This window comes from Eptatretus burgeri, chromosome 15 (assembly GCF_056783735.1).
Source record: "Eptatretus burgeri isolate ZD-2024b chromosome 15, Ebu_testis_v1, whole genome shotgun sequence".
Lineage (NCBI taxonomy): Eukaryota > Metazoa > Chordata > Myxini > Myxiniformes > Myxinidae > Eptatretus > Eptatretus burgeri.
In genome coordinates, this window is record NC_140975.1 from 68,326,466 (window position 1) to 68,348,311 (window position 21,846).

Genomic DNA, 21,846 nt, shown 5'->3' on the forward strand with positions numbered 1-21,846 from the left:
ATAAATATTTTATAGAACTGTTCTATAGAACTTCATAGGCGGGAGGTGGGGGGGGGGTGGTGACTGAGAAGAAAGGATGAAGAACTTTTAAATTAATAAATCATGGGTTGAGCCAATCCGCGACTTTCCAAATGACGTCACCCGTCCCAGAATTCTCGGCGAGAATGCGCAGAAAGCCCGAGCAACGGGGGGGGGGGTCACGGGGCAGTAGAAGGTGTATGGGGGGTGGGGGTCACGGGGCAGTTGAAGGTGTATGGGGGGTGGGGGTCACAGGGCAGTAGAAGGTGTATGGGGGTGGGGGGTCACGGGGCAGTAGAAGGTGTATGGGGGGTCACGGGGCAGTTGAAGGTGTATGGGGGGGTCACGGGGCAGTAGAAGGTGTATGGGGGGTCACGGGGCAGTAGAAGGTGTATGGGGGGTCACGGGGCAGTAGAAGGTGTATGGGGGGTGGGGGTCACGGGGCAGTAGAAGGTGTATGGGGGGTGGGGGTCACGGGGCAGTCGAAGGTGTATGGGGGGTCACGGGGCAGTTGAAGGTGTATGGGGGGTCACGGGGCAGTAGAAGGTGTATGGGGGGGTCACGGGGCAGTAGAAGGTGTATGGGGGTCACGGGGCAGTAGAAGGTGTATGGGGGGTCACGGGGCAGTAGAAGGTGTATGGGGGGGTCACGGGGCAGTAGAAGGTGTATGGGGGGGTCACGGGGCAGTAGAAGGTATATGGGGGGTGGGGGGTCACGGGGCAGTAGAAGGTGTATGGTGCCTGTTATGGATTGTTACCGAAAATTATTCACACAAGATTTTAAAAGAAGCCAAAAATACTTGGAAACGTAGCGGTGAGAGAGAGGAGTTGTTGTACAACCACAGGGTTGGAGGACTTTGTGATCTCGTCCAAAAGGCTGAGGTCTTGTAACTCCAGGTGGTGTAAACTGCCGAGGTGGTGTGGACCGGGACAAGACCTTCAGACCTTCGGACCGGCCGAAGGGTCATAGACGGGCGCGTTTTACCCAAACGTTGATTTGATCACTGCCAGAGAGTGCACTTTAGTGACCAAGTTCCCCTTCTGACCCCCCCCCCCCCTTACAGTGATAGAGTTGTGGAAAAGATGTTTCACTGTCCCGGACGGATGCACGCATTCTTGCAAAGCCTGATTGGAGTAGAGAAACGTTTTCTGTGTTGTTTTCTGTGTTGTTTTCTGTGTTGTTTGCTGTGTTGTTTGCTGTGTTGTTTTCTGTGTTGTTTTCGGTGTTGTTTTCGGTGTTGTTTTCGGTGTTGTTTTTCTGTGTTGTTTGCTGTGTTGTTTGCTGTGTTGTTTGCTGTGTTGTTTGCTGTGTTGTTTTTCTGTGTTGTTTTTCTGTGTTGTTTTCTGTGTTGTTTTCTGTGTTGTTTGCTGTGTGGTTTTCTGTGTTGTTTGGTGTGTTGTTTTCTGTGTTGGTTTCGGAGATGTTTTTCTGTGTTGTTTTCTGTGTTGTTTTCTGTGTTTGCTGTGTTGTTTTCTGTGTTGTTTTTCTGTGTTGTTTTCTGTGTTGTTTTTCTGTGTTGTTTTTCTGTGTTGTTTTCTGTGTTGTTTGCTGTGTTGTTTTCTGTGTTGTTTGGTGTTGTTTGCTGTGTTGTTTTTCTGTGTTGTTTTCTGTGTTGTTTTCTGTGTTGTTTGCTGTGTTGTTTGCTGTGTTGTTTTCTGTGTTGTTTTCTGTGTTTGCTGTGTTGTTTTCTGTGTTGTTTGCTGTGTTGTTTTTCTGTGTTGTTTGCTGTGTTGTTTGCTGTTGTTTTCTGTGTTGTTTGCTGTGTTGTTTGCTGTGTTGTTTTTTGTGTTGTTTGCTGTGTTGTTTGCTGTGTTGTTTTCTGTGTTGTTTGCTGTGTTGTTTTCTGTGTTGTTTGCTGTGTTGTTTGTTGTGTTGTTTGCTGTGTTGTTTTTCGGTGTTCTTTTCTGTGTTGTTTGCTGTGTTGTTTGCTGTGTTGTTTGCTGTGTTGTTTTCGGTGTTGTTTTTCTGTGTTGTTTTCTGTGTTGTTTTCGGTGTTGTTTTTCTGTGTTGTTTTCTGTGTTGTTTGCTGTGTTGTTTTCTGTGTTGTTTTCTGTGTTGTTTTCGGTGTTGTTTTCGGTGTTGTTTTTCTGTGTTTTTTCTGTGTTGTTTTCGGTGTTGTTTTCCGTGCTGTTTTTCGGTGTTGTTTTCTGTGTTGTTTTCTGTGTTGTTTTTCTGTGTTGTTTTCTGTGTTGTTTTCGGTGTTGTTTTCTGTGTTGTTTGCTGTGTTGTTTTCGGTGTTGTTTTTCTGTGTTGTTTTTCTGTGTTGTGTTTGTGTTGTTTTCGGTGTTGTTTTTCTGTGTTGTTTTTCTGTGTTGTTTTTTCTGTGTTGTTTTCTGTGTTGTTTTCGGTGTTGTTTTTCTGTTGTTTTTCTGTGTTGTTTTCTGTGTTGTTTTTCGGTGTTGTTTGCTGTGTTGTTTTTTCTGTGTTGTTTTTCTGTGTTTTCTGTGTTGTTTTCGGTGTTGTTTTTCTGTGTTGTTTTCGGTGTTGTTTGCTGTGTTGTTTTCGGTGTTGTTTTTCTGTGTTGTTTTCTGTGTTGTTTTTCGGTGTTGTTTTTCTGTGTTGTTTTCTGTGTTGTTTTTCGGTGTTGTTTGCTGTGTTGTTTTCTGTGTTGTTTTCTGTGTTGTTTTTCGGTGTTGTTTGCTGTGTTGTTTGCTGTGTTGTTTTCTGTGTTGTTTTCGGTGTTGTTTTTCTGTGTTGTTTTCGGTGTTGTTTGCTGTGTTGTTTTCGGTGTTGTTTTTCTGTGTTGTTTTCTGTGTTGTTTTTCTGTGTTGTTTTTCTGTGTTGTTTTTCGGTGTTGTTTTTCTGTGTTGTCATTCTGTCTTGTTTTCTGTCTTGTATATCGGTGTTGTTTGCTGTGTTGTTTTTTGTGTTGTTTTCGGTGTTGTTTTTCTGTGTTGTTTTCGGTGTTGTTTTTCTGTGTTGTTTTCTGTGTTGATTTCGGTGTTGTCTTTCTGTCTTGTTTTCGGTGCTCTTTTCCTGTGTTGCTCTCTGTGTTGTTTGCTGTGTTGTTTGCTGTGTTGTTTGCTGTGTTGTTTTCTGTGTTGTTTGCTGTGTTGTTTTCTGTGTTGTTTTCTGTGTTGTTTGCTGTGTTGTTATTCTTTGTTGTTTTCTGTGTTGTTTGCTGTGTTGTTTTCTGTGTTGTTTGCTTTGTTGTTTGCTGTGTTGTTTGCTGTGTTGTTTTCTGTGTTGTTTTCTGTGTTGTTTTTCGGTGTTGTTTTCTGTGTTGTTTGCTGTGTTGTTTGCTGTGTTGTTTTCGGTGTTGTTTTTCTGTGTTTTTCTGTGTTGTTTGCTGTGTTGTTTTCGGTGTTGTTTGCTGTGTTGTTTGCTGTGTTGTTTGCTGTGTTGTTTACGGTGTTGTTTTTCTGTGTTGTTTTCTGTGTTGTTTTCTGTGTTGTTTGCTGTGTTGTTTGCTGTGTTGTTTTCTGTGTTGTTTGCTGTGTTGTTTTCTGTGTTGTTTTCTGTGTTGTTTGCTGTGTTGTTTGCTGTGTTGTTTACGGTGTTGTTTTTCTGTGTTGTTTTCTGTGTTGTTTGCTGTGTTGTTTGCTGTGTTGTTTTCTGTGTTGTTTTCTGTGTTGTTTTCGGTGTTGTTTTCGGTGTTGTTTTCGGTGTTGTTTTCGGTGGTGTTTTCTGTGGTGTTTTCGGTGTTGTTTTTCTGTGTTGTTTTCTGTGTTGTTTTCGGTGTTGTTTTCTGTGTTGTTTGCTGTGTTGTTTTCGGTGTTGTTTTTCTGTGTTGTTTTTCTGTGTTGTGTTTGTGTTGTTTTCGGTGTTGTTTTTCTGTGTTGTTTTTCTGTGTTGTTTTTCTGTGTTGTTTTCTGTGTTGTTTTTCGGTGTTGTTTGCTGTGTTGTTTTCTGTGTTGTTTTCTGTGTTGTTTTTCGGTGTTGTTTGCTGTGTTGTTTTTTCTGTGTTGTTTTCTGTGTTGTTTTCGGTGTTGTTTTTCTGTGTTGTTTTTCTGTGTTGTTTTCTGTGTTGTTTTTCGGTGTTGTTTGCTGTGTTGTTTTTTCTGTGTTGTTTTTCTGTGTTTTCTGTGTTGTTTTCGGTGTTGTTTTTCTGTGTTGTTTTCGGTGTTGTTTGCTGTGTTGTTTTCGGTGTTGTTTTTCTGTGTTGTTTTCTGTGTTGTTTTTCGGTGTTGTTTTTCTGTGTTGTTTTCTGTGTTGTTTTTCTGTGTTGTTTTCTGTGTTGTTTTTCGGTGTTGTTTTTCTGTGTTGTTTTTCGGTGTTGTTTTTCTGTGTTGTTTTCTGTGTTGTTTTCGGTGTTGTTTTCTGTGTTGTTTTCTGTGTTGTTTTCGGTGTTGTTTTTCTGTGTTGTTTTCTGTGTTGTTTTCGGTGTTGTTTTTCTGTGTTGTTTTCTGTGTTGTTTTTCTGTGTTGTTTTCTGTGTTGTTTTCTGTGTTGTTTTCGGTGTTGTTTTTCTGTGTTGTTTTCGGTGTTGTTTTTCTGTGTTGTTTTCTGTGTTGTTTGCTGTGTTGTTTGCTGTGTTGTTTGCTGTGTTGTTTGCTGTGTTGTTTTCTGTGTTGTTTGCTGTGTTGTTTTCTGTGTTGTTTTCTGTGTTGTTTGCTGTGTTGTTTTCTGTGTTGTTTTCTGTGTTGTTTGCTGTGTTGTTTGCTGTGTTGTTTTCTGTGTTGTTTGCTGTGTTGCTTTCTGTGTTGTTTGCTTTGTTGTTTGCTGTGTTGTTTGCTGTGTTGTTTTCTGTGTTGTTTTCTGTGTTGTTTTTCGGTGTTGTTTTCTGTGTTGTTTGCTGTGTTGTTTGCTGTGTTGTTTTCGGTGTTGTTTTTCTGTGTTTTTCTGTGTTGTTTGCTGTGTTGTTTTCGGTGTTGTTTGCTGTGTTGTTTGCTGTGTTGTTTTCTGTGTTGTTTTTCTGTGTTGTTTGCTGTGTTGTTTGCTGTGTTGTTTTCTGTGTTGTTTTTCTGTGTTGTTTTTCTGTGTTGTTTTCTGTGTTGTTTTCTGTGTTGTTTGCTGTGTTGTTTGCTGTGTTGTTTTCTGTGTTGTTTGCTGTGTTGTTTGCTGTGTTGTTTTCTGTGTTGTTTTTCTGTGTTGTTTTCTGTGTTGTTTTCTGTGTTGTTTTTCTGTGTTGTTTTCTGTGTTGTTTTCTGTGTTGTTTTTCTGTGTTGTTTTCGGTGTTGTTTTTCTGTGTTGTTTTCTGTGTTGTTTTCTGTGTTGTTATCTGTGTTGTTTGCTGTGTTGTTTTCTGTGTTGTTTTTCTGTGTTGTTTTTCTGTGTTGTTTTTGTGTTGTTTTTCTGTGTTGTTTTTCTGTGTTGTTTTTCTGTGTTGTTTTCTGTGTTGTTTTCTGTGTTGTTTGCTGTGTTGTTTGCTGTGTTGTTTTCTGTGTTGTTTTCTGTGTTGTTTTCTGTGTTGTTTGCTGTGTTGTTTTCTGTGTTGTTTTCTGTGTTGTTTTTCTGTGTTGTTTTTCTGTGTTGTTTTCTGTGTTGTTTTCTGTGTTGTTTTCTGTGTTGTTTTCTGTGTTGTTTTCGGTGTTGTTTTTCTGTGTTGTTTTTCTGTGTTGTTTTTCTGTGTTGTTTTTCTGTGTTGTTTTCGGTGTTGTTTTTCTGTGTTGTTTTCTGTGTTGTTTTTCTGTGTTGTTTTCGGTGTTGTTTGCTGTGTTGTTTTCTGTGTTGTTTGCTGTGTTGTTTTCTGTGTTGTTTTTCTGTGTTGTTTTTCTGTGTTGTTTTCTGTGTTGTTTTCGGTGTTGTTTTTCTGTGTTGTTTTTCTGTGTTGTTTTTCTGTGTTGTTTTCTGTGTTGTTTTTCGGTGTTGTTTGCTGTGTTGTTTTCTGTGTTGTTTTCTGTGTTGTTTTTCTGTGTTGTTTTCTGTGTTGTTTGCTGTGTTGTTTTTCTGTGTTGTTTTCTGTGTTGTTTTTCTGTGTTGTTTTTCTGTGTTGTTTTCTGTGTTGTTTTTCTGTGTTGTTTTCTGTGTTGTTTTCGGTGTTGTTTTTCTGTGTTGTTTTCTGTGTTGTTTTTCTGTGTTGTTTTTCTGTGTTGTTTTCTGTGTTGTTTTCTGTGTTGTTTTTCTGTGTTGTTTTTCTGTGTTGTTTTTCTGTGTTGTTTTTCTGTGTTGTTTTTCTGTGTTGTTTTTCTGTGTTGTTTTTCGGTGTTGTTTTTCTGTGTTGTTTTCTGTGTTGTTTTTCTGTGTTGTTTTCTGTGTTGTTTTCGGTGTTGTTTTTCTGTGTTGTTTTCTGTGTTGTTTTTCTGTGTTGTTTTCGGTGTTGTTTTTCTGTGTTGTTTTCGGTGTTGTTTTTCTGTGTTGTTTTCGGTGTTGTTTTTCTGTGTTGTTTTCTGTGTTGTTTTTCTGTGTTGTTTTCTGTGTTGTTTGCTGTGTTGTTTGCTGTGTTGTTTGCTGTGTTGTTTTCTGTGTTGTTTGCTGTGTTGTTTTCTGTGTTGTTTTCTGTGTTGTTTGCTGTGTTGTTTTTGTTGTTGTTTTCTGTGTTGTTTGCTGTGTTGTTTGCTGTGTTGTTTTCTGTGTTGTTTGCTGTGTTGTTTGCTGTGTTGTTTTCTGTGTTGTTTTTCTGTGTTGTTTGCTGTGTTGTTTGCTGTGTTGTTTTCTGTGTTGTTTGCTGTGTTGTTTGCTGTGTTGTTTTCTGTGTTGTTTGCTGTGTTGTTTTCTGTGTTGTTTTCTGTGTTGTTTTCTGTGTTGTTTTCTGTGTTGTTTTCTGTGTTGTTTGCTGTGTTGTTTTCTGTGTTGTTTTTCTGTGTTGTTTTCTGTGTTGTTTTCTGTGTTGTTTTCTGTGTGTTGTTTTCTGTGTTGTTTTTCGGTGTTGTTTTTCTGTGTTGTTTTTCTGTGTTGTTTTTCTGTGTTGTTTTTCTGTGTTGTTTTTCTGTGTTGTTTTTCTGTGTTGTTTTCTGTGTTGTTTGCTGTGTTGTTTTCTGTGTTGTTTGCTGTGTTGTTTTCTGTGTTGTTTGCTGTGTTGTTTTCTGTGTTGTTTTCTGTGTTGTTTGCTGTGTTGTTTTCTGTGTTGTTTGCTGTGTTGTTTTCTGTGTTGTTTGCTGTGTTGTTTTCTGTGTTGTTTGCTGTGTTGTTTTCTGTGTTGTTTCTGTGTTGTTTGCTGTGTTGTTTTCTGTGTTGTGTTTTCTGTGTTGTTTTCGGTGTTGTTTTTCTGTGTTGTTTTTCTGTGTTGTTTTTCTGTGTTGTTTGCTGTGTTGTTTTCGGTGTTGTTTTTCGGTGTTGTTTTCTGTGTTGTTTTTCTGTGTTGTTTTCTGTGTTGTTTTCTGTGTTGTTTTCTGTGTTGTTTGCTGTGTTGTTTTCTGTGTTGTTTGCTGTGTTGTTTTTCTGTGTTGTTTTTCTGTGTTGTTTTTCTGTGTTGTTTTTCTGTGTTGTTTTCTGTGTTGTTTTTCTGTGTTGTTTGCTGTGTTGTTTTCTGTGTTGTTTTCTGTGTTGTTTTTCGGTGTTGTTTGCTGTGTTGTTTTTTCTGTGTTGTTTTCTGTGTTGTTTTCGGTGTTGTTTTTCTGTGTTGTTTTTCTGTGTTGTTTTCTGTGTTGTTTTTCGGTGTTGTTTGCTGTGTTGTTTTTCTGTGTTGTTTTTCTGTGTTGTTTTCTGTGTTGTTTTCGGTGTTGTTTGCTGTGTTGTTTTCTGTGTTGTTTTTCTGTGTTGTTTTTCTGTGTTGTTTTCTGTGTTGTTTTTCTGTGTTGTTTGTTTTCTGTGTTGTTTTTCTGTGTTGTTTTTCTGTGTTGTTTTCTGTGTTGTTTTTCTGTGTTGTTTTCTGTGTTGTTTTTCTGTGTTGTTTTTCTGTGTTGTTTTTCGGTGTTGTTTTTCGGTGTTGTTTTTCTGTGTTGTTTTCTGGTGTTGTTTTTCTGTGTTGTTTTCTGTGTTGTTTTTCTGTGTTGTTTTTCTGTGTTGTTTTCTGTGTTGTTTTTCTGTGTTGTTTTTCTGTGTTGTTTTCTGTGTTGTTTTTCTGTGTTGTTTTCTGTGTTGTTTTCTGTGTTGTTTTCGGTGTTGTTTTTCTGTGTTGTTTTCTGTGTTGTTTTTCTGTGTTGTTTTCTGTGTTGTTTTTCTGTGTTGTTTTCTGTGTTGTTTTCTGTGTTGTTTGCTGTGTTGTTTTTCTGTGTTGTTTTCTGTGTTGTTTGCTGTGTTGTTTGCTGTGTTGTTTTCTGTGTTGTTTGCTGTGTTGTTTGCTGTGTTGTTTTCTGTGTTGTTTTCTGTGTTGTTTGCTGTGTTGTTTGCTGTGTTGTTTTCTGTGTTGTTTGCTGTGTTGTTTGCTGTGTTGTTTTCTGTGTTGTTTTCTGTGTTGTTTTTCTGTGTTGTTTTCTGTGTTGTTTGCTGTGTTGTTTTCTGTGTTGTTTGCTGTGTTGTTTGCTGTGTTGTTTTCTGTGTTGTTTTCTGTGTTGTTTGCTGTGTTGTTTTCTGTGTTGTTTTCTGTGTTGTTTGCTGTGTTGTTTTTCTGTGTTGTTTTCTGTGTTGTTTGCTGTGTTGTTTGCTGTGTTGTTTTCTGTGTTGTTTGCTGTGTTGTTTGTTGTTTGCTGTGTTGTTTTCTGTGTTGTTTTCTGTGTTGTTTGCTGTGTTGTTTTCTGTGTTGTTTGCTGTGTTGTTTTCTGTGTTGTTTGCTGTGTTGTTTTCTGTGTTGTTTGCTGTGTTGTTTGCTGTGTTGTTTTCTGTGTTGTTTTCTGTGTTGTTTTCTGTGTTGTTTTCTGTGTTGTTTTTCTGTGTTGTTTTCTGTGTTGTTTTCTGTGTTGTTTTCGGTGTTGTTTTTCTGTGTTGTTTTTCTGTGTTGTTTTTCTGTGTTGTTTTTCTGTGTTGTTTTTCTGTGTTGTTTTTCTGTGTTGTTTTTCTGTGTTGTTTTTCTGTGTTGTTTTTCTGTGTTGTTTTTCTGTGTTGTTTTCTGTGTTGTTTGCTGTGTTGTTTTCTGTGTTGTTTGCTGTGTTGTTTTCTGTGTTGTTTGCTGTGTTGTTTACTGTGTTGATTCCTGTGTTGTTATCTGTGTAGTTTGCTGAGTTGTTTTTCTGTGTTGTTTTTCTGTGTAGCTTGCTGTGTTGTTTTTTGTGTTGTGTTTGTGTTGTTTTCAGAGTTGTTTTTCTGTGTTGTCTTTCTGTGTTGTTTGCTGTGTTGTTTTCGGTGTTGTTTTTCGGTGTTGTTTTCTGTGTTGTTTTTCTGTGTTGTTTTCTGTGTTGTTTTCGGTGTTGTTTTCTGTGTTGTTTGCTGTGTTGTTTTCGGTGTTGTTTTTCTGTGTTGTTTTTCTGTGTTGTTTTTCTGTGTTGTTTTCTGTGTTGTTTTTCGGTGTTGTTTGCTGTGTTGTTTGCTGTGTTGTTTTCTGTGTTGTTTTCTGTGTTGTTTTCTGTGTTGTTTGCTGTGTTGTTTTTTCTGTGTTGTTTTCTGTGTTGTTTTCTGTGTTGTTTTTCTGTGTTGTTTTTCTGTGTTGTTTTCTGTGTTGTTTTTCGGTGTTGTTTGCTGTGTTGTTTTTTCTGTGTTGTTTTTCTGTGTTTTCTGTGTTGTTTTCGGTGTTGTTTTTCTGTGTTGTTTTCGGTGTTGTTTGCTGTGTTGTTTTCGGTGTTGTTTTTCGGTGTTGTTTTTCTGTGTTGTTTTCTGTGTTGTTTTTCTGTGTTGTTTTTCTGTGTTGTTTTTCGGTGTTGTTTTTCGGTGTTGTTTTTCGGTGTTGTTTTTCTGTGTTGTTTTCTGTGTTGTTTTTGGGTGTTGTTTGCTGTGTTGTTTTCTGTGTTGTTCTCGGTGTTGTTTTTCTGTGTTGTTTTCGGTGTTGTTTTTCTGTGTTGTTTTCTGTGTTGTTTTCGGTGTTGTCTTTCTGTCTTGTTTTTCTGTGTTGTTTTTCTGTGTTGTTTTTCTGTGTTGTTTTCGGTGTTGTTTTTCTGTGTTGTTTTCTGTGTTGTTTGCTGTGTTGTTTGCTGTGTTGTTTGCTGTGTTGTTTTCTGTGTTGTTTGCTGTGTTGTTTTCTGTGTTGTTTTCTGTGTTGTTTGCTGTGTTGTTTTTCTTGTTGTTTTCTGTGTTGTTTGCTGTGTTGTTTGCTGTGTTGTTTTCGGTGTTGTTTGCTGTGTTGTTTGCTGTGTTGTTTTCTGTGTTGTTTTTCTGTGTTGTTTTTCTGTGTTGTTTTTCTGTGTTGTTTGCTGTGTTGTTTGCTGTGTTGTTTTCGGTGTTGTTTGCTGTGTTGTTTGCTGTGTTGTTTTCTGTGTTGTTTTTCTGTGTTGTTTTCTGTGTTGTTTTTCGGTGTTGTTTGCTGTGTTGTTTGCTGTGTTGTTTACGGTGTTGTTTTCTGTGTTGTTTGCTGTGTTGTTTGCTGTGTTGTTTTCTGTGTTGTTTTCTGTGTTGTTTGCTGTGTTGTTTTCTGTGTTGTTTCTGTGTTGTTTTCTGTGTTGTTTCTGTGTTGTTTTCTGTGTTGTTTTGTTGTGTTGTTCTGTGTTGTTTTCTGTGTTGTTTTCTGTGTTGTTTTCTGTGTTGTTTTCTGTGTTGTTTTCTGTGTTGTTTTCTGTGTTGTTTTCTGTGTTGTTTTCTGTGTTGTTTTCGGTGTTGTTCTGTGTTGTTTTCTGTGTTGTTTTTGGTGTTGTTTTCGTGTGTTGTTTTTCTGTGTTGTTTTTCTGTGTTGTTTTTCTGTGTTGTTTTTCTGTGTTGTTTTTCTGTGTTGTTTTTCGGTGTTGTTTGCTGTGTTGTTTTTCTGTGTTGTTTTCTGTGTTGTTTGCTGTGTTGTTTTTTCTGTGGTTTTCTTTGTTATTTTCTGTGTTGTTTGCTGTGTTGTTTTCTGTGTTGTTTTCTGTGTTGTTTGCTGTGTTGTTTTTTGTGTTGTTTGCTGTGTTGGTTTCTGTGTTGTTTGCGGTGTTGTTTTTCTGTGTTGTTTTTCTGTGTTGTTTTTCTGTGTTGTTTTTCTGTGTTGTTTTCTGTGTTGTTTTTCTGTGTTGTTTGCTGTGTTGTTTTTCTGTGTTGTTTTTCTGTGTTGTTTTCTGTGTTGTTTTCTGTGTTGTTTTTCTGTGTTGTTTTCTGTGTTGTTTGCTGTGTTGTTTTCTGTGTTGTTTTCTGTGTTGTTTTCTGTGTTGTTTGCTGTGTTGTTTGCTGTGTTGTTTGCTGTGTTGTTTTCTGTGTTGTTTGCTGTGTTGTTTTCTGTGTTGTTTGCTGTGTTGTTTTGCTGTGTTGTTTGCTGTGTTGTTTTCTGTGTTGTTTGCTGTGTTGTTTGCTGTGTTGTTTGCTGTGTTGTTTTCTGTGTTGTTTTTCTGTGTTGTTTGCTGTGTTGTTTGCTGTGTTGTTTTCTGTGTTGTTTTTCTGTGTTGTTTTCTGTGTTGTTTTCTGTGTTGTTTGCTGTGTTGTTTTCTGTGTTGTTTTCTGTGTTGTTTTCTGTGTTGTTTTCTGTGTTGTTTTCGGTGTTGTTTTCTGTGTTGTTTTCGGTGTTGTTTTCGGTGTTGTTTTCTGTGTTGTTTTTCTGTGTTGTTTTTCTGTGTTGTTTTTCTGTGTTGTTTTTCTGTGTTGTTTGCTGTGTTGTTTTTTCTGTGTTGTTTTTCTGTGTTGTTTTTCTGTGTTGTTTGCTGTGTTGTTTTTCTGTGTTGTTTTTCTGTGTTGTTTGCTGTGTTGTTTTTCTGTGTTGTTTTTCTGTGTTGTTTGCTGTGTTGTTTTCTGTGTTGTTTTCTGTGTTGTTTTCTGTGTTGTTTTCTGTGTTGTTTTCTGTGTTGTTTTCTGTGTTGTTTTCTGTGTTGTTTTCTGTGTTGTTTTCTGTGTTGTTTTCTGTGTTGTTTTCTGTGTTGTTTTCTGTGTTGTTTTCTGTGTTGTTTTCTGTGTTGTTTTCTGTGTTGTTTTTCTGTGTTGTTTTTCTGTGTTGTTTTTCTGTGTTGTTTTTCTGTGTTGTTTTCTGTGTTGTTTGCTGTGTTGTTTTCTGTGTTGTTTGCTGTGTTGTTTTCTGTGTTGTTTTCTGTGTTGTTTGCTGTGTTGTTTGCTGTGTTGTTTGCTGTGTTGTTTTCTGTGTTGTTTGCTGTGTTGTTTGCTGTGTTCTGTGTTGTTTTTCTGTGTTGTTTGCTGTGTTGTTTTCTGTGTTGTGTTGCTGTGTTGTTTGCTGTGTTGTTTGCTGTGTTGTTTTTCTGTGTTGTTTTCTGTGTTGTTTTCTGTGTTGTTTGCTGTGTTGTTTGCTGTGTTGTTTTTCTGTGTTGTTTTCTGTGTTGTTTGCTGTGTTGTTTTCTGTGTTGTTTGCTGTGTTGTTTTCTGTGTTGTTTTCTGTGTTGTTTGCTGTGTTGTTTGCTGTGTTGTTTGCTGTGTTGTTTGCTGTGTTGTTTTCTGTGTTGTTTTTCTGTGTTGTTTGCTGTGTTGTTTGCTGTGTTGTTTACGGTGTTGTTTTTCTGTGTTGTTTTCTGTGTTGTTTTCTGTGTTGTTTTCTGTGTTGTTTTCTGTGTTGTTTTCTGTGTTGTTTTCTGTGTTGTTTTCTGTGTTGTTTTCGGTGTTGTTTTCTGTGTTGTTTTCTGTGTTGTTTTCTGTGTTGTTTTTCTGTGTTGTTTTTCTGTGTTGTTTTTCTGTGTTGTTTTTCTGTGTTGTTTTTCTGTGTTGTTTTTCTGTGTTGTTTTTCGGTGTTGTTTGCTGTGTTGTTTTTTCTGTGTTGTTTTTCTGTGTTGTTTTCTGTGTTGTTTGCTGTGTTGTTTTTCTGTGTTGTTTTTCTGTGTTGTTTGCTGTGTTGTTTTCTGTGTTGTTTTCTTTGTTGTTTTCTGTGGTGTTTGCTGTGTTGTTTGCTGTGTTGTTTTCGGTGTTGTTTTCTGTGTTGTTTTCTGTGTTGTTTTCTGTGTTGTTTTCTGTGTTGTTTTCTGTGTTGTTTTCGGTGTTGTTTTTCTGTGTTGTTTTTCTGTGTTGTTTTTCTGTGTTGTTTTTCTGTGTTGTTTTTCTGTGTTGTTTTCTGTGTTGTTTGCTGTGTTGTTTTCTGTGTTGTTTGCTGTGTTGTTTTCTGTGTTGTTTTCTGTGTTGTTTGCTGTGTTGTTTTCTGTGTTGTTTGCTGTGTTGTTTTCTGTGTTGTTTGCTGTGTTGTTTTTCTTTGTTGTTTTCTGTGTTGTTTGCTGTGTTGTTTTCTGTGTTGTTTTCTGTGTTGTTTGCTGTGTTGTTTTCTGTGTTGTTTTCTGTGTTGTTTGCTGTGTTGTTTGCTGTGTTGTTTGCTGTGTTGTTTGCTGTGTTGTTTGCTGTGTTGTTTTCTGTGTTGTTTGCTGTGTTGTTTTCTGTGTTGTTTTTCTGTGTTGTTTTCTGTGTTGTTTTTCGGTGTTGTTTTTCTGTGTTGTTTTCTGTGTTGTTTTCGGTGTTGTTTTCTGTGTTGTTTTCGGTGTTGTTTTTCTGTGTTGTTTTCGGTGTTGTTTTCGGTGTTGTTTTCGGTGTTGTTTTCGGTGTTGTTTTGGGTGTTGTTTTCGGTGTTGTTTTCTGTGTTGTTTTTCGGTGTTGTTTTTCTGTGTTGTTTTTCGGTGTTGTTTTTCTGTGTTGTTTTTCGGTGTTTTTCTGTGTTGTTTTCTGTGTTGTTTGCTGTGTTGTTTTCTGTGTTGTTTTCTGTGTTGTTTTCTGTGTTGTTTGCTGTGTTGTTTTCTGTGTTGTTTTCTGTGTTGATTGCTGTGTTGTTTGCTGTGCTGTCTTCGGTGTTGTTTTTCTGTGTTGTTTTTCTGTGTTGTTTTCGGTGTTGTTTTTCTGTGTTGTTTGCTGTGGTGTTTTTTGGTGTTGTTTTTCTGTGTTGTTTTCTGTGTTGTTTGCTGTGTTGTTTGCTGTGTTGTTTGCTGTGTTGTTTTCTGTGTTGTTTGCTGTGTTGTTTGCTGTGTTGTTTTCGGTGTTGTTTTTCTGTGTTGTTTTTCTGTGTTGTTTTTCTGTGTTGTTTGCTGTGTTGTTTTTCTGTGTTGTTTGCTGTGTTGTTTTCGGTGTTGTTTGCTGTGTTGTTTGCTGTGTTGTTTGCTGTGTTGTTTTCTGTGTTGTTTTTCTGTGTTGTTTGCTGTGTTGTTTGCTGTGTTGTTTACGGTGTTGTTTTTCTGTGTTGTTTTCTGTGTTGTTTGCTGTGTTGTTTTCTGTGTTGTTTTCTGTGTTGTTTTCTGTGTTGTTTTCGGTGTTGTTTGCTTTGTTGTTTTCGGTGTTGTTTTCGGTGTTGTTTTCGGTGTTGTTTTCTGTGTTGTTTTTCTGTGTTGTTTTTCTGTGTTGTTTTTCTGTGTTGTTTTTCTGTGTTGTTTTTCTGTGTTGTTTTTCTGTGTTGTTTTTCTGTGTTGTTTTTCGCTGTTGTTTGCTGTGTTGTTTTTTCTGTGTTGTTTTTCTGTGTTGTTTTCTGTGTTGTTTGCTGTGTTGTTTTTCTGTGTTGTTTTTCTGTGTTGTTTGCTGTGTTGTTTTCTTTGTTGTTTTTCTTTGTTGTTTTCTGTGTTGTTTGCTGTGTTGTTTTCTGTGTTGTTTTTCTTTGTTGTTTTCTCTGTTGTTTGCTGTGTTTTTTTCTGTGTTGTTTTCTCTGATGATTTCTGTGTTGTTTTCAGTGTTGTTTTCTGTGTTGTTTTCTGTGTTGTTTGCTGTGTTGTTTTCTGTGTTGTTTTCGGTGTTGTTTTTTCTGTGTTGTTTTTTCTGTGTTGTTTTCTGTGTTGTTTCTGTGTTGTTTTCTGTGTTGTTTTTCTGTGTTGTTTTCTGTGTTGTTTGCTGTGTTGTTTTCTGTGTTGTTTGCTGTGTTGTTTTCTGTGTTGTTTGCTGTGTTGTTTTCTGTGTTGTTTGCTGTGTTGTTTTCTGTGTTGTTTGCTGTGTTGTTTTTCTGTGTTGTTTGCTGTGTTGTTTTCTGTGTTGTTTTCTGTGTTGTTTGCTGTGTTGTTTTCTGTGTTGTTTGCTGTGTTGTTTTTCTGTGTTGTTTTTCTGTGTTGTTTGCTGTGTTGTTTTCTGTGTTGTTTGCTGTGTTGTTTGCTGTGTTGTTTGCTGTGTTGTTTTCTGTGTTGTTTTTCTGTGTTGTTTGCTGTGTTGTTTGCTGTGTTGTTTTCTGTGTTGTTTTCTGTGTTGTTTGCTGTGTTGTTTTCTGTGTTGTTTGCTGTGTTGTTTGCTGTGTTGTTTGCTGTGTTGTTTTCTGTGTTGTTTTTCTGTGTTGTTTTTCTGTGTTGTTTGCTGTGTTGTTTGCTGTGTTGTTTACGGTGTTGTTTTCTGTGTTGTTTGCTGTGTTGTTTTCTGTGTTGTTTTCTGTGTTGTTTTCTGTGTTGTTTTCTGTGTTGTTTTCTGTGTTGTTTTCTGTGTTGTTTTCGGTGTTGTTTTTCTGTGTTGTTTTTCTGTGTAGTTTTTCTTTGTTGTTTTCTGTGTTGTTTGCTGTGTTGTTTTCTGTGTTGTTTTCTGTGTTGTTTGCTGTGTTGTTTGCTGTGTTGTTTGCTGTGTTGTTTTCTGTGTTGTTTTTCTGTGTTGTTTGCTGTGTTGTTTGCTGTGTTGTTTACGGTGTTGTTTTCTGTGTTGTTTTCTGTGTTGTTTTCTGTGTTGTTTTCTGTGTTGTTTTCTGTGTTGTTTTCTGTGTTGTTTTCTGTGTTGTTTTCGGTGTTGTTTTTCGGTGTTGTTTTTCTGTGTTGTTTTTCTGTGTTGTTTTCTGTGTTGTTTTCGGTGTTGTTTTCTGTGTTGTTTTCTGTGTTGTTTTTCTGTGTTGTTTTTCTGTGTTGTTTTTCTGTGTTGTTTTTCTGTGTTGTTTTTCTGTGTTGTTTTTCTGTGTTGTTTTTCTGTGTTGTTTTTCTGTGTTGTTTTTCTGTGTTGTTTTTCTGTGTTGTTTTTCGCTGTTGTTTGCTGTGTTGTTTTTTCTGTGTTGTTTTTCTGTGTTGTTTTCTGTGTTGTTTGCTGTGTTGTTTTTCTGTGTTGTTTTTCTGTGTTGTTTGCTGTGTTGTTTTCTGTGTTGTTTTCTGTGTTGTTTTCGGTGTTGCTTTCTGTGTTGTTTTCTGTGTTGTTTTCTGTGTTGTTTTCCTGTGTTGTTTTTTCTGTGTTGTTTTTCTGTGTTGTTTTTCTGTGTTGTTTTTCTGTGTTGTTTGCTGTGTTGTTTTCTGTGTTGTTTGCTGTGTTGTTTTCTGTGTTGTTTTCTGTGTTGTTTGCTGTGTTGTTTTCTGTGTTGTTTTCTGTGTTGTTTGCTGTGTTGTTTTCTGTGTTGTTTGCTGTGTTGTTTTTCTGTGTTGTTTTTCTGTGTTGTTTTTCTGTGTTGTTTGCTGTGTTGGTTTCTGTGTTGTTTGCTGTGTTGTTTGCTGTGTTGTTTTTCTTTGTTGTTTTCTGTGTTGTTTGCTGTGTTGTTTTCTGTGTTGTTTGCTGTGTTGTTTTTCTTTGTTGTTTTCTGTGTTGTTTGCTGTGTTGTTTTCTGTGTTGTTTTCTGTGTTGTTTGCTGTGTTGTTTGCTGTGTTGTTTGCTGTGTTGTTTGCTGTGTTGTTTGCTGTGTTGTTTGCTGTGTTGTTTTCTGTGTTGTTTTCTGTGTTGTTTTTCTGTGTTGTTTTCTGTGTTGTTTTTCTGTGTTGTTTCTGTGTTGTTTTCTGTGTTGTTTTCGGTGTTGTTTTTCTGTGTTGTTTTTCTGTGTTGTTTTCTGTGTTGTTTTCTGTGTTGTTTTCTGTGTTGTTTTCTGTGTTGTTTTCGGTGTTGTTTTCTGTGTTGTTTTCGGTGTTGTTTTCGGTGTTGTTTTCGGTGTTGTTTTCGGTGTTGTTTTCTGTGTTGTTTTCGGTGTTGTTTTTCTGTGTTGTTTTTCGGTGTTGTTTTTCTGTGTTGTTTTTCTGTGTTGTTTTTCTGTGTTGTTTTCTGTGTTGTTTTTCTGTGTTGTTTTTCTGTGTTGTTTTTCGGTGTTGTTTTTCTGTGTTGTTGTGTTGTTTCTGTGTTGTTTTTCTGTGTTGTTTTCTGTGTTGTTTTTCTGTGTTGTTTTCTGTGTTGTTTTCTGTGTTGTTTTTCTGTGTTGTTTTCGGTGTTGTTTTTCTGTGTTGTTTTCTGTGTTGTTTTCTGTGTTGTTTTTCTGTGTTGTTTTCTGTGTTGTTTTTCTGTGTTGTTTGCTGTGTTGTTTGCTGTGTTGTTTGCTGTGTTGTTTGCTGTGTTGTTTGCTGTGTTGTTTGCTGTGTTGTTTGCTGTGTTGTTTTCTGTGTTGTTTTCTGTGTTGTTTTTCGGTGTTGTTTTCTGTGTTGTTTTCTGTGTTGTTTTCGGTGTTGTTTTTCTGTGTTGTGTTGTTTTCTGTGTTGTTTTCTGTGTTGTCTTCGGTGTTGTTTTTCTGTGTTGTTTTTCTGTGTTGTTTTCCGTGTTGTTTTCTGTGTTGTTTGCTGTGTTGTTTTTCTGTGTTGTTTGCTGTGTTGTTTTCTGTGTTGTTTTCTGTGTTGTTTTCTGTGTTGTTTGCTTTGTTTGCTGTGTTGTTTTCTGTGTTGTTTTTCTGTGTTGTTTTTCTGTGTTTTTCGGTGTTGTTTTTCTGTGTTTTTCGGTGTTGTTTTCTGTGTTGTTTTTTGTTGTTGTTTGCTGTGTTGTTTTTTCTGTGTTTTTTTCTGTGTTGTTTTCGCTGTTGTTTTCTGTGTTTTCTGTGTTGTTTTCTGTGTTGTTTTTCTGTGTTGTTTTTCTGTGTTGTTTTTCTGTGTTGTTTTTCTGTGTTGTTTTTCTGTGTTTTTCGGTGTTGTTTTTCTGTGTTGTTTTTCTGTGTTTTTCTGTGTTGTTTTTCTGTGTTGTTTTCTGTGTTGTTTTCTGTGTTGTTTGCTGTGTTGTTTTCTGTGTTGTTTTTCAGTGTTGTTTGCTGTGTTGTTTTTTCTGTTTTGTTTTTCTGTGTTGTTTTCTGTGTTGTTTTCTGTGTTGTTTTCTGTGTTGTTTTTCGGTGTTGTTTGCTGTGTTGTTTTCTGTGTTGTTTGCTGTGTTGTTTTCTGTGTTGTTTTTCAGTGTTGGTTGCTGTGTTGTTTTTTCTGTTTTGTTTTTCTGTGTTGTTTTCTGTGTTGTTTTCTGTGTTGTTTTCTGTGTTGTTTTCTGTGTTGTTTGCTGTGTTGTTTTTCTGTGTTGTTTTTTCTGTGTTGTTTTTCTGTGTTTTCTGTGTTGTTTTCGGTGTTGTTTTTCTGTGTTGTTTTCGGTGTTTGCTGTGTTGTTTTCGGTGTTGTTTTTCTGTGTTGTTTTTCTGTGTTGTTTTTCTGTGTTGTTTTTCGGTGTTGTTTTTCTGTGTTTTCTGTGTTGTTTTTCGGTGTTGTTTTTCTGTGTTGTTTTTCGGTGTTTTTCTGTGTTGTTTTCTGTGTTGTTTTTCGGTGTTGTTTGCTGTGTTGTTGTTTCTGTGTTGTTTTTCTGTGTTGTTTTCTGTGTTGTTTTTCTGTGTTGTTTTCTGTGTTGTTTTTCTGTATTGTTTTCGGTGTTGTTTTTCTGTGTTGTTTTCGGTGTTGTTTTTCTGTGTTGTTTTTCTGTGTTGTTTGCTGTGTTGTTTGCTGTGTTGTTTTCTGTGTTTGCTGTGTTGTTTTTCTTTGTTGTTTTCTGTGTTGTTTGCTGTGTTGTTTTCTGTGTTGTTTGCTGTGTTGTTTGCTGTGTTGTTTTCTGTGTTGTTTTCTGTGTTGTTTTTCGGTGTTGTTTGCTGTGTTGTTTTTTCTGTTTTGTTTTTCTGTGTTGTTTTCTGTGTTGTTTTCTGTGTTGTTTTCTGTGTTGTTTTCTGTGTTGTTTTTCGGTGTTGTTTGCTGTGTTGTTTTTTCTGTGTTGTTTGCTGTGTTGTTTTTTCTGTGTTGTTTTTCTGTGTTTTCTGTGTTGTTTTCGGTGTTGTTTTTCTGTGTTGTTTTCGGTGTTTGCTGTGTTGTTTTCGGTGTTGTTTTTCTGTGTTGTTTTTCTGTGTTTTCTGTGTTGTTTTTCGGTGTTGTTTTTCTGTGTTGTTTTTCGGTGTTTTTCTGTGTTGTTTTCTGTGTTGTTTTTCGGTGTTGTTTGCTGTGTTGTTTTTTCTGTGTTGTTTTTCTGTGTTGTTTTCGGTGTTGTTTTCTGTGTTGTTTTCGGTGTTGTTTTTCTGTATTGTTTTCGGTGTTGTTTTTCTGTGTTGTTTTCGGTGTTGTTTTTCTGTGTTGTTTTTCTGTGTTGTTTGCTGTGTTGTTTGCTGTGTTGTTTTCTGTGTTTGCTGTGTTGTTTTTCTTTGTTGTTTTCTGTGTTGTTTGCTGTGTTGTTTTCTGTGTTGTTTGCTGTGTTGTTTGCTGTGTTGTTTTCTGTGTTGTTTTCTGTGTTGTTTTTCGGTGTTGATTTCTGTGTTGTTTTCTGTGTTGTTTGCTGTGTTTTTTTCTGTGTTGTTTTTCTGTGTTGTTTTCTGTGTTGTTTTTTTGTTTTGTTTTTCTGTGTTGTTTTTTTGTTTTGTTTTTTTGTGTTGTTTTCGTTGTTGTTTTTCGGTGTTGTTTTTCTGTGTTGTTTTTTGGTGTTGTTTTTCTGTGTTGTTTTCTGTGTTGTTTTCTGTGTTGTTTTCTGTGTTGTTTTCTGTGTTGTTTTTCGGTGTTGTTTGCTGTGTTGTTTTTTCTGTGTTGTTTTTCTGTGTTGTTTTCTGTGTTGTTTTTCTGTGTTGTTTTCGGTGTTGTTTTTCTGTGTTGTTTTCTGTGTTGTTTTCTGTGTTGTTTTTCGGTGTTGTTTTTCTGTGTTGTCTTCGGTGTTGTTTTCTGTGTTGTTTTCTGTGTTGTTTGCTGTGTTGTTTTCGGTGTTGTTTTTCTGTGTTTTCGGTGTTGTTTTTCTGTGTTGTTTTCTGTGTTGTTTTCTGTGTTGTTTTCGGTGTTGTTTGCTGTGTTGTTTTTCTGTGTTGTTTTTCTGTGTTGTTTTCTGTGTTGTTTTCGGTGTTGTTTTTCTGTTTTCTGTGTTGTTTTCTGTGTTGTTTTCTGTGTTGTTTGCTGTGTTGTTTGCTGTGTTGTTTTCTGTGTTGTTTTCGGTGTTGTTTTCGGTGTTGTTTTTCTGTGTTGTTTTTCTGTGTTGTTTTTCTGTGTTGTTTTCTGTGTTGTTTTCGGTGTTGTTTTCGGTGTTGTTTTTCTGTGTTGTTTTCTGTGTTGTTTTCGGTGTTGTTTTCGGTGTTGTTTTTCTGTGTTGTTTTTCTGTGTTGTTTTTCTGTGTTGTTTTCTGTGTTGTTTTTCTGTGTTGTTTTCTGTGTTGTTTTTCTGTGTTGTTTTTCTGTGTTTTTCTGTGTTGTTTTTCTGTGTTGTTTTTCGGTGTTGTTTTTCTGTGTTGTTTTTCTGTGTTGTTTTTCGGTGTTGTTTTTCTGTGTTGTTTTTCTGTGTTGTTTGCTGTGTTGTTTTTCTGTTGTTTTTCTGTGTTGTTTTCTCTGTGGTTTTCTCTGTTGTTTGTCACATTATTTTGCCCCATGTGTCAAGCACCAACCACGGCCATCTTTTTTGCAGTGACGTGACGCACTAGTTGTTTTGTTTTTTTTAATACAAGGCCAGTGCCCCCCCAGACCTCAATATATCAGGGAGCCAAGCTGCAGTCTGAGGGACTGAAGGCTCCACCTCGTACTCAGACAAAGGAGAAATCTGTCAAAAATCCTTGGGGAATATATATTATCAAGAAGGTGATTTGTGGGTGGTGTGGAGGTACTTTACCTCAACGACTGATGTTGAAGTTACCATGACAACGGAGTTTCTACCTCTGTGAACATCCAGTGAGGTCTTGGAAAAGACTCACATGGACCGGTTAACGTCGCAAGCTGCGAATGGCAATGAAATGACATACATCGGATACTTAGAGGTAGAAGCCAACAGTACGAGACAAAAGTGTGCCTTGTGTGGAGGTCCAGATGGTAAAATACCTGGTCGACCCAGGAACTAAATAAATAAATAAAGAGAAAGAAGAGTTTAACCCAAGGACTCTTGGGTACGAATGTCAAAAGAAATTACTTCGACCTCCTGAGGGACACTTGTGATAGTTTAGTGGAACATGCAACAGCAGGGTGAGGACAAGTCTTGAAGATGGCCATCAAGCGTTCAAATACAAGCAAACAACCGAAGGGTGTGCCAAAGGTACTGGGAGACCTCCCGGTCATGATACTCACGTGGTTTGTAGTGACCATCACTGCAGTGGGATGGCAAGGGAAGACCGGTGAGGACACAACAGTAAGAGTAGAAACCATATGCGGAATTCACTCCGTCATCGGTCTACGTAGTGAACACCTGCTCTCGAGTGCACATAACAACCTGTTCCCCATCAGGGTAGACAATTTGGGGAGCAACAACATCTGGGCCTCAAGCCTGTACACCACAAACAGTGAGTAACCAATTTGTTCATAACTTCCTCATTTGTTGGAGCATGCTCAGCATCACGTGACCTCGAAGTGATGTAACTGATCATTATGATGTTAAGGCTGCTTGGTATACACCTTCCATTGGAATTGAATTCATTCCTCCAGAGTCTCGACAAACAATGTTTTCCCATTGATTTTGAACCTTTTCCTCGACACATAACCGAGTAACTGCAAACTGTTAAATTAGTCATCATGTACTCCAGTTAAACTACTCAACATGTTTAGTGATTTGTTATCTGCCATCTGTTATTTAGCCACACAAAATCTGCCATCCTCACTATGGGTGTTGGGTGTTGGGTGTTGGGTGTTGGGTGTTGGGTGTTGGGTGTTGGGTGTTGGGTGTTGGGTGTTCCTCCAGTTCTGGGCTGATTATATCCAGACTTGCTATGTCGGATCAGCATCAGGTCAGGTCAGGTAAGGGAGCATGTGCTAGAACAGCGCGTCGCTGCGTCCACTTTCCGCCGGTACTCCAGGGGCCTCCGTCTGGCCTTCCCCCAGGCAGATGCCAGGCTCATCCCCATCTCCTTGAGATGATGGTCAACTTGCTAATCTGGTGACCCATCATCAGCAACACCGTGTTGCACTGCCTCCAGGTAGGGGAGGGTATTAAATAATACAGTCCAAGAAATGAGACTTTCCCTGGGGAGGATTAGAGGTGACTGGAGCAATTTGTCAAAACATTGCATATTGGAATGAGAGCACAGTATCTTGAGCACGGTAAGACCATCTTTAACATCCAAACAAACACACACATACATACAT

At 37.4% G+C, this 21,846-nt stretch overlaps 1 protein-coding gene across 3 annotated transcripts in view; it reads right to left on the reverse strand.

Annotated features, from left to right (window-relative positions):
• IPO4 (importin 4) overlaps positions 1 to 21,023 on the reverse strand; it is an 81,921-nt gene extending 60,898 nt beyond the window's left edge. For 2 of the 3 annotated variants that reach the window (XM_085856656.1, XM_085856655.1), the window contains exon 1: positions 20,836 to 21,023. In XM_085856656.1, the coding sequence (XP_085712782.1) occupies positions 20,836 to 20,913 (78 nt within the window). In that variant the 5' untranslated portion in view covers positions 20,914 to 21,023. The remainder of the gene's footprint in view (positions 1 to 20,835) is intronic. The other variant, XM_085856657.1, reaches the window with a different exon arrangement.
• Between the last annotated feature and the right edge of the window lie 823 nt (positions 21,024 to 21,846).